General features: G+C 41.3%; 1 protein-coding gene across 1 annotated transcript in view; it reads left to right on the top strand.

Moving 5' to 3' along the window:
- Positions 1-5,567: 5,567 nt before the first annotated feature.
- Positions 5,568-11,192, top strand: part of ACTR6 (ARP6 actin-related protein 6 homolog (yeast)) — a 21,886-nt gene continuing 16,261 nt past the window's right edge. The window contains exon 1 of the mRNA XM_008588782.1: positions 5,568-5,727. Coding sequence (XP_008587004.1) covers positions 5,660-5,727 — 68 coding nt within the window. The 5' untranslated portion in view covers positions 5,568-5,659. The remainder of the gene's footprint in view (positions 5,728-11,192) is intronic.

Genomic DNA, 11,192 nt, shown 5'->3' with positions numbered 1-11,192 from the left:
GGGGAGGGCGGAGAGGGGGGGGCTGGAGGCGGGGAAGGGGCGGGGCCAACGCGGGAGCTGGGCGGGCGTGGGGCGGGGCCTGGGCGGGCGCGGGGCGGGCGCGCGAGGCTTGCAACACAACCCTGCTGGTCCTGGGCCAGCGCCGGCGTGTTCCGCTGTGCCTGGGCGCTGCAGTGCCCTGTGACTCCCAATCTCGGAATCTTCTTGAGCTTCAGACCTTCCCCCCGTCTCTCTGGCCTTGTTCTCGCCGCCATCAGTGAATTCTCCTTCCACATCCGACTTCTCTTTTTAATTTCCTCGGAATGTGATTGTCTGCCCCACAAGCTGCTGTTTCTTTTGCTCTCTTGACCTACTCAGTTTTCTTCATATTCTTCCCTTGGTTTCATTTCCTTTACTAAGGTATTATGTTTTCAGTTAGCAAAATGCTATAATTTAATGTTTCCCCTGGTTATTCCAATCCTAAGGGGAGTAAAAGTTGTTATGTTTTAATAGAGTCTAGGACCTAGGAATTAGGAGGCCTCCATTCAAGTCCTGGCTCTAGTATTTTCTTTTCTTTTTTTTTTTTTTTAAAGATGACCGGTAAGGGGATCTTAACCCTTGACTTGGTGTTGTCAGCACCACACTCAGCCAGTGAGCGAACCGGCCATCCATATAATGGGATCCGAACCAGGGGCCTTGGTGTTATCAGCACTGCACTCTCCCGAGTGAGCCACGGGCCGGCCCTGGCTCCTAGTATTTTCTAGCTGTGTTAGCCTAGAAAAAATAATTACTTTTAGCCTCACTTCAATCTTCTGTTAAACGGATTCATCATATCAGCCTTACCCACTTCACCTAGGTTGTTGTATCTAAAGAAATAAGTACGTAAATGTCACTTGAAATTTCTGTAAAAAGGAGGGAAATTGTTGAAATAGGAAAACGATTGCAATTCAGCACCTACCCCACCCAGCCTCCAGCCAATATTTTTCGGAGATGAAAATAACCACTCAGAGATATCCGAAAGAGGAAAAGAAATGGCACTACCCCCCGAGGGATGTATCAGGAAAGTGTGAGCTCAGCGGGTGGGGGGCGCTGAGGGGAAAAGCTAGCTTAGGCATAGTCCAACAACCTGACAACCTTTTTGAAGAATGGAAGGGATAGCTGTATGGGTTGACTGTTCACTCACTTAACATTTATCATGTACTATAAACCAGGTACTATTCAAGTATCTAGGGTTGTCTAAACAAAAACAACAACAACAAAAAGCCTGTTCATGTCATCTGAGTTAACAGCTTAGCGTGCAAGTCATATTGCTAAGACCTTGAGCTCTGTCAAGACTGGCTCAAATGCTGACTCTGACACTTTGTAGCTGTGTAAACTTGGGCAAGTTATTTAATCTCTCTCTGTCTCAGTATCTCATCTGTTAGAGATAATATTAATAATGGGCCGGCCCGTGCTCACTCAGGAGAGTGCGGTGCTGATAACACCGAGGCCACGGGTTTAGATCCCTATATAGGGATGGCCAGTTGGTTCACTGGCTGAGCGTGGTGCTGACAACACCATACCAAGGGTTGAGATCCCCTTACCGGTCATCTTAAAAAAAAAAAGAGAGAGAGAGATAATATTAATAGTACCTTACTCAGGAAATTTTGTGAGGACTAAATGAGATTATGCATATAACGTGTTTAACAAAGTGCCTGTTCAGATCCCCATACCAGCCAGCCGCCAAAAAATCCCCAAAATGCAAAGTGCCTAGCATATAGCAAACTCTTAATAAATGCTAGATATTATTATCGTTATTGAAAACAGAAGCAAGTTGCTATGAGAACAAAAAGGAAGGAGTGATTCATTCAGAGACAGATTTACAGTGGAGGTTTTATTTTAAATTTGAGAGTAAGTTTAATTTATTAAAGAACTGATCCTGGGGGCCGGCCCGTGGCTCACTCGGGAGAGTGTGGTGCTGATAACACCAAGGCCACGGGTTTGGATCCCATATAGGGATGGCCGGTTAGCTCAATGGGCGAGCTTGGTGCTGACAACACCAAGTCAAGGGTTAAGATCCCCTTACTGCTCATCTTTTAAAAAAATAAAATAAATAGAATAAAAATAAAAGAACTGATCCTGAAGTCGCTTATATATGAAACCTAGCTCTACAGATCATGTGATCATAGGAAAAGTATTGAACCTCTGTGAGCCTTATGGTGCTGTATACCTTCATGAGGTTGTGAGGATTAAGCAAGCTAATAAAGCTAAAGGACTTAGCAGAGTGCCTGAAACAATAGAATGTAGCTATTATTAATTGACTAGACAAAAAAAAAGGATGTTTCAGGCAGGTGGAACACAATTATGAAAAAGGACATAAGTGTGAAAATTCATGTCTTCCAGCCTAATGTTGTAGCTAAAGCAACATGTAGATTCCTTTTTGAAGTAATAAGTATCAAGGAACCTTGCAGGTTAATAATGGTAGTTATAGTATCTTTTCATTGTAAAAATAAAGAGTAATAATTTTACTTTTACTCTCACCGAATTGAAAGAAACATGTTACAAAACCAACATAAATTCAGTAATGCTTTTAAATTAATTAACCTGTTTATTAATTGCTATTTAATTATCAAAGCATAATTTTCAAAAAGTTAAAAACATGACTGTCATACAATGTAAAATGAACATGCATCAAAGATTTACTAACTCGGGCGGAGCCCGTGGCGCACTGGGGAGAGTGCAGCGCTGGGAGCGCAGCAGCGCTCCCGCCGCAGGTTCGGATCCTATATAGGGATGACCCGTGCGCTCACAGTGCTCGCTGGCTGAGCGCGGTGCGGCCGGTCTCAAAAAGGACAAAAAAAAAAAAAAAAAGATTTACTAACTCATATTAATGCAGGAACCAACATGATAGGGTGTAAAGTTAGTTTACTCACTAATATAACTTAAATAAATCTAACATGTTCATTGTATATTTGTAAGAGAGTTATGTTTTTTATTCTTTCAAAATTATGCACTGCCAAAAAATATATGTGTATTCGAAAAGTGGTAATTACATGCTTGATATTATTTGTGATAAAACCTGGGAGTGTAGAGTGCCTGGTGTGAAGGTGAAGAGAGTCAGAGTTCTTACTGAACAGTTTGTGCTAAAGCCAGTTCCTACTGGCTCATGAGAACCAGTTGTGTGCATCTCTTCCCAACTCTGTCTTCAGTGTTTGGTGACTTCAGGGTAGTTTAAAATCAGTGAAGATGACAGCATTTACACCACAGAGGCTGATAAACATTACAAACCAGCGCTCCCCACCCCCGCAGACATCAAGTTCTTAAACATTTACCAGCTCATTAGTGTAAGATGAGTTAGAGAAGAGTGAGCTTGTAAATATAAATATATGGACATTATTACATAGGCAATAGCAAACCGTGAAGACTTCTACGATGGATGAATTGGGGAGGATGATCAGATTTTTTATTTAGAAAACTATTTACTGATGATTATGCTCTTGGTACAGAGCATAGAGAAGAGAATGGAGGCAGCAAGGTCATAGAGAAGGTGGCGGTATTATTTCAGGTGAGAGATAAGGCAGTATCAGTAGAGATGGATTAAGTCAAGGATAGGAGTTGAAGGTAATTGAGGTTTCTAGCTTGGATCACACCACTAATTGAGATAAGTAATGTAGCAGTTTTGGAGATAAGATTGTGTTGGATTTGTTGCCTTTAAGGCTTTCTCAGGATATCTGGGTGGAAACTTTGTAAGGTCACAGTAGGGGGAAGAAATTCTCATTTAGGATTCATCAGTATTTAGTAATAGCTGAAGCCAAGAACAAGAATGATCTTGATCAAGGAGTATGTAAGTGGTGAGGTAAGCAAAAAGAAGCCTAAATGAGAAAGGGCTAATAAACAGAAGGAGAGATAGCATTGAAAGAGGACATTTTTTTTTTTTTTTTAAAGATGACCGGTAAGGGGATCTCAACCCTTGGCCTGGTGTTGTCAGCAACACGCTCAGCCAGTGAGCAAACCGGCCATCCCTATATAGGATCCGAACCCGTGGCCTTGGTGTTATTAGCACCGCACCCTACCGAGTGAGCCACGGGCCGGCCTGAAAGAGGACATTTTAAAAGATGAGAGACAAATAGAAATGATGGCTTCTCTGTGATGTATTCTTTATCTGTTTGGAGTAAGAGATATTATCACTTTAACATGAAGTTGGAGAAAATAGAATGATGAAATTTGGACATAATTAACTTTGGGCACTCAATGGACTTTTTTTTTTTTTTTTTGAAAGATGACCGGTAAGGGGATCTTAACCCTTGACTTGGTGTTGTCATCAACACGCTCAGCCAGTGAGCGAACTGGCCATCCCTATATGGGATCCGAACCCGGGGCCTTGTTGTTATCAGCACCGCACTCTACCGAGTGAGCCACGGGCCGGCCCTCAATGGACTTTTTGATACACAGGGATATAAACATCAATAGAATAGAGTGCCTGACTTCAAGGAGTTTGGCATCTAGGAAAGGTAACAGAGGATGATCATTTAATAAGAAGATGATAGTAATAAGCCAGGTACTTGATTTTATCATTTACTCTTCATAATACAATTCTGCAAGGAGGTGTTACTAATATTATTCCATTTTACAGATGAGGAAACTAAGGCACAGAGTGGCAGAGCCAGGATTTGACCCGGGAGTATGAATCCAGAGGCTGCACTATTAACCACTGCCTCTTTGATCTCAATAATAGTACCTACCTCAGAGTTGTAAAGATTAAATTAGTTAATATATGTAAAGTTCTTGGAACAGCTTACCCACGCGCAGTAAGTGTTGAGTAAGTATCAATCATTATCAGCTGCCTCGCCCAAGGCCTCATACACAGCCATTTTATGGCAGAGTTCGGATTCCAATCCAAAAATGCATTCTTTTAACGATTATGCTATGCAGTGTAGGTATTAGCCCTGGATATTACAGGAACACGTAGGAGGGGCACCTAATTACAGGAAGGAGAACGGAGAGGGAGCGTGTCAGAAGTCGAGAAGCCTGTTTTGTTTTCGCGGCTGGCCGATACGGAGATCCGAACCCGTGGCCTTGGCGTTACCAGCACCACGCTCTCCCAAATGAAGAGAAGACTTTTTCAGTTGAGAAAGACACGTAAGCTCGGTCCTGAAGAACAAATAGGCCAGGGGAGAGGGGCGTGTGAATATTAGAAAGCAAGCCGGTTGACTGAACAGCACATATGTAACTCAGGGTGGTTGGCTCCTACAGTCGGATGGGGGAGTGGTGGGGAATGAGGCTGGAGAGACTTCATATCCAATTCCAGGCTGCGTACGGTCTTGCACTTTATTATCCGAGAAATGTTACTGTCTGAAGGATACTGTTTGAAGACACACGCACGCAGCCGGTTTGCTACAGGGGTTATAAAGTAACTCTCAGGTGCGAGTCAATCACGCAGTAAAGAACAAATAAGAAATGGGCGAGAAAGCACTTAGTTTGTCGAATCTCGCCACCAACTAAACAGATTAATGAGGCTTGGAAACAGTGGGTGTTCGCTGACCATCGTTCGCAGTCTCCGACTTCCGGCGTCCTCCGTTGCTAGGGTTACCGGAAGCGTGCCCTAACGCTCCGCCCAGCAAACCATAGAGCGCCGGAAGAAGCCTGAGCAGAAGGGTCGGAAGAGGAACGCTTTGGTGGCTGTGATGTGGTTCGTGCCAAAATGACTACCTTAGTGCTGGATAACGGAGCCTACAACGCCAAAATCGGTTACAGCCATGAAAACGTCTCGTAAGTGTTCGTTTTCTCTGAGGGACAAGACCTTACGCCTAGTAGTTTCACATGCTACGCTTCATCTCGGGACGTCAGAGAATCGTAAACGCCCCCGCGCGGCCCTCACCTTAGCTGCGGGGGTGGTTGTGATGGTTTGAACATTGATTTGGGTTTTAGTTTTTGGCTGCTCAGCTCCAGGAAGTGGGATGTGTTTCATTTTGTAACAGGAAATAGCCGAGAAAATAGGCTTCTAAAGACGCGTTCCTGAGAGAGGGGTGCGTAGACAGAATTCATGAACCTTCAGAAATTGTTCACAACATTTTGGGTGTATATGCATTAACCTGGAAATGCGATTGTAGGTTTCATCAGATCCTCAAAAGATCCCAGGACCCCCCAAAGTCTAAAAGCCACTGTAATTTGAAGGCTTTGGCACACTAGCTGACCTGGTTGATAAGGTCAGTTAAACAGAAATATTACAGTGGCATTCATACGGTGTATATTCATGAGGTCTGTATGTTTGAATAAATAGTAAACTTAAAGTCACGCTTTTCCTCTGTTGAATTCACAGAGGATCTTTTTTTCTTTTTCTGTCTTCCCTCTCTCCGTTTCCTCTTTTTCATTTCTTTTTAAAAGAGGGATATCAAAACTGAGTAGGAATGTAAATTGTTACAGTTTTTCTGGAAAACATTTTGGCAATGTGTATGATCGTTCATACGCTTCGACACAGCAATTCTATTTTTACTTCCTAAGGAATTAAGGTACTTGATAAGAGTAAGTATAAGGATGCTCTGTATTATTCATAGACATTGTGTACGGTGGGTAGCAAAAAAATGGGAAACAAGCTAAATCAAGAATAGCAAATTGCCTAAATACACTGTAATGTGAGGGTACTTCAAAAAGTTCGAAGAAACATTCGTATTATCTTTTAATTCTATTTTTCTGCGAACTTTCTGAAGTACCTTCATACAATCGAGATTGACAGTAAGGCAGCTTCTTAAAATTATGTCCTCAAAGAATATTTAAAGATGTAGAGAAAATGCTGGCAAGTATAGTAAGTGAAATAAGCAGGTTACAAAAGACATCATATATATGTTTGTATGCACATGTGTGTGTGATTGATAATGGTTCTACTTTGTCTTTCTAATCAGATAGTAAGCTCCAGATGGGCAGCAACTGTATTTAAAATTAGTTTCTACTTTTGTACCCAATAGCATCTTGCTGATTGAAAATCTTTGGCTTCAAAGAAACTTAGCTTTACGGCTCGAATTTTGAACTTGTTAATATTTTACCAGAATGATACTAAGAATTTCCACATTAAAGCCAGAAAGGCTAGGACCTTACCAAAGCTTTGGTTCTCATCTGTGTAGTGGCACAACCAATACCTACCTGTAAGGATGTCTTGAGGATTATTTGAGAAAGATAAAGGGTCCAGTATAGAACCTGTTACATCTCAAGCGAATGAGGGGTATTTAAAAAAAAAAAAAAAGCCTGTTACATACTGGAATCTTTATTTTATTTTATTTATTTATTTATTTTTTTTTTTTTTTGTCTTTTTCCGTGTCCGGCAACGGATTGCAACCCTCAGTGTCGCCCCCGTACCGGACCGGGACCGGGAACGGGATTGCAGCCCTCGGTGTTGCTCCCGCACCTCGCTCAGCCAGTGAGCGGGAACCGGTCTGTATGTGGGATCCGAACCCTCGGCGGGAGCGACGCCACGCTTCCCAAGCGGCGCACTATAGCAGTGCGCCACCGGGCCGGCCCTGAAGTTGATTTTCTGCATTAGATTTGTTTGTGGAAAATGTGGCACAAATATGACTAAGGAAAAATAGGATTTAATATTATGATGATGGCAGTCTCAACACTCTGATATATAGTAAACCAAATAGTACTCCAAGTGAGCTAATTATGCTCACTGAACCAGATGGGAAAACATTCCCCAAATTTTGCATTTTAATTTCCAGAATGAAATATCTGACCACAAAACAAAAAGCATAAATACATATAGAAACTTATGTTTGCTTTTTTAAAACTCAGACCCTTGGAGTATGATGACATAAAGTTAGCCAGTGAGACATAGAGATTCCAAAAACCAAAACTGGGCTGAGCGGCAGACACACTTTTTGAACTCTGGGCCTGTGTGAGTGTTCACTCCCTTCCCAGCCATATCCTTTTTTCCACTTTTGAATTGTGAGCTGGGTGGGCCTGCCTCCCTCTCTTCACCTGTGTGTCCTCCAGATGGCAGCATTAAGCAGGAAAGAGAAACACTGGGAAATAATGAGTCTAATGTACAATAAAATTGGAAATTGAATTATAGCTCAAGAAAAAGGACAGTAGCCTTGAGGTCCCGATCAACCTGGACTCTGATCACTTTTGTTTGCTGTACCCATGTGTTAGGTTGCTAGCAAGTTAATAACAGCGCGTGAGCAGTTCAAGGCTCAGTAGAATTGCTTTAGACATGAAATAAAGCTAAAATGAATTTGTGTCCAATATCATTGGCATTAGTGCTCATTACTTTTGTGGTGTAATGCCTCAAACCATCTAAAATCAATTTTAAAGATTACCCATTATTTTATAAAGAAAATAAAACACATTTCCAACAGAAACAGAGCAGTGAGTAAAGTCCTATGAACAGTTACTGTACTATGGTTGGCAGGAAACCACTTACAGAAGGCCACAGGAAATGCTCTGCTCAAACTTCACAGCAAATGCAAGATAATAGTAATGGGTTTTTGCTATGTAACTCTTCTCTTAATTTGAAATATTTAAAACAAGAATAATAAACATTTGTAAATGTAAGGAGTAAATCTTGAAGAGTAGTAAAAGGGATTTACTATTTGGCTACTTGTACTTGGTAAATTAATCTTTATCATGTGACATGGTCATATTCTGGGAAGATCCAGGGCAGAGGACACAGGAGGAGAGGAAGTATTTAGTAGCTTTGCTTGAGATAGTGTTATAAAAGCACGAAGGTTTTAGTTTTCCTTTTAGTAGACCAGTAAAGAATATTTTCTCAAACTACATTTGTAAGCCTATTGAATCAAAAGTGACAGCTAGATTTTGTTTTTCTTTTTTTGTTTGGTGTATGAAGAACCGAACCCTTAACCTTGGTGTTACCAAGCTGCTCACTAACCAACTGAGCTAACTGGCCAGCCCCTTAGATCTTGGTTTTGATACACTGTACATCTTTAGACATTTACCTCCTTGAAAAATGATTGTTTTATTTTGAAGAAAAGGATTTGGTGTTCTACTGACTTTGGATTTTAACTAAGTTGGTATTAATGGCCAAAAGAGATTTGCTTTTCTAATTGCTTGTTTAAACATGCAGAATATAAGGTAAGGTTCTATTGGTCTGAAATACATGATCTGTTTTTCACAGATCTCTACATGAAAAATCTCATGTTAGGCAAAACTGTACTTGGGTTTTAGTGTTCTGGTTTTGTACCCTACGTTTGGTCTTAGTGTCTGCTGTTATATCATTATTGAACTATTTAGAGAGATTGAATTATCATAGTCAAAATCTTTGCTAGTAAGATAAAACCAGTTTTTGTTTAAATATAAGGGTATAATTTGACTTAATTTCCTATTCTAAGCCATGAATTTCAGGAAAAACATCCACTGACAATATGAATCTGAGCATGTGTAAATTTTGCTACAGGATCGTTTTTAATCCTCTGTTTAGTTCTGATGCACTGGTTCAAATCTGTACTATCTTTGTAAACTTTGATCTTGAATGTGGGAAGAGCAGTATGTACTTATCACAAAATTATCATATTTTAATTGTATGTATGGTAAAATTGACTGGGATCATTTTTATTTCGTTGCTTATTTTGACAACAGAGATGCAGTGCCGCTGAAGATTTGGGGGAAATTTCTAGTCAACCTTAAGTATTCAAAAAAAGGTGCCTCTCAAGTGATCTCTATTAAACATGTACTTATGTACATAGCATACTTGTAAAGTTTTAAAATGTGGAACATGCTGAGAAATGTATTGACTTTTTCATGTAATTTTTAATAGTAGTTGAAAGTTTTGATATTTCATGACAGCCTATCTAATAAAGATCACTGAATTGACAGGCTGCTGGCAGTAAATTTTTTTTAAGTAGAATGAATTTCTATGACTATATAAGCAAAATATTTCCATAATTAATCCACATGGTCATAACAGATGGTTAAATTGAAGAAATGTCCTTGAAGTTATTCTTTTAACAGATGTTCTTAACTATGAGCTTCATGTTTTCACTCACCTAAATTTCTAAATAATTGAATAAAAGTTAACATATGCTTTCATCCCTTTAATGGGCAGAGCCCATAATTGATGCAAAGTTTACCATGGTAGAGAAATTACTTTGGAGATACATTTCTTTTTTTCTTTTTTTTTTTTTAAAGATGACCGGTAAGGGGATCTTAACCCTTGACTTGGTGTTGTCAGCACCACGCTCACCCAGTGAGCAAACCGGCCATCCCTATATGGGATCCGAACCCGTGGCCTTGGTGTTATCAGCACCGCACTCTTCCGAGTGAGCCACGGGCCGGCCCCCTTATATGTGTTCTTTGGTTGTGTTAGACCTTTACTGGTTAATATCAGAACTTTGTCTCTGATCTGTGGGTTTTGTGTTTTTTTCTTTCAGTTCTGTGTTGGATTATGCTATTCCCATTGCTTCAACTCTGCACTGGAACTAATTAGTTGTCCTTTGCTTACTTCTAAAATAGGGGAACTGCCTGTGGGGACCAACACTTGAGCCCTGCGGTTGAGCTAAATTACTGCTTTGCTGCTGATTCTCTGGTGAAGGCTTTTTGTGCAGCTTAGGTTTTAATTGTTGACCTTGTAAGCACTTCTGGGTATCGTGAGGTCTGGTACACCTGGGTTGTGTGGAAACTTTAGTCTTGGCCTGAGTCTTTTCAGCAAACTGTACCCCTGCAGTCCTATATTCCTGACCAGTCTCCACTGACTGGTCCTGTGCTGACTGGGGGGCAGATAAGCTATCTATGCTGTGCCCCCATGTTCTGCCAGTGGGCCTGGCTTTCCCACCTTCTGCACTCCAAACATTTCCCATGGGACGGGCCATGCGCCGGTCTCTTGAGATGACTCACTGGCCTCTGAGTGGCTCCTTTTTTCGGTTGTCTGTGGCCCCTTGTCCATATGTGGGTCCACAGGAACCATGTTAGTGGTCTTGCTGGCCTGGGGGCCACAAGCCCTCCTCTCCCATGCATCCTTCAAGCAACTTCATAGGAAGGGCACAGCTGTGGCTTTTGCTATCTCTTGCTGTGTGTGCTCACCAGGGCCAGCCTTGAAATGGTCGGGGCTCGAAATGGTGGGAGCAGTCCTTTCTTTCTCTCATCATGGCTTCTCCTGTCTTCATGAACTCCATAGGTCTCTTCTCCTCTTCCCCTGAGTTCTAGTGGCCCCAGCTTGACATTTGTTGCTTTTTTTTTTGTCTTTTGTCTTTTTTCCATGTCCGGCAACGGATCGCAACCCTCAGTGT

The sequence above is a fragment of the Galeopterus variegatus genome, unplaced genomic scaffold (genome assembly GCF_000696425.1).
Source record: "Galeopterus variegatus unplaced genomic scaffold, G_variegatus-3.0.2 Scaffold5031, whole genome shotgun sequence".
Lineage (NCBI taxonomy): Eukaryota > Metazoa > Chordata > Mammalia > Dermoptera > Cynocephalidae > Galeopterus > Galeopterus variegatus.
Note: the sequence above shows the minus strand (reverse complement) of the source record. Positions and strands in the feature narration are given on the sequence as shown.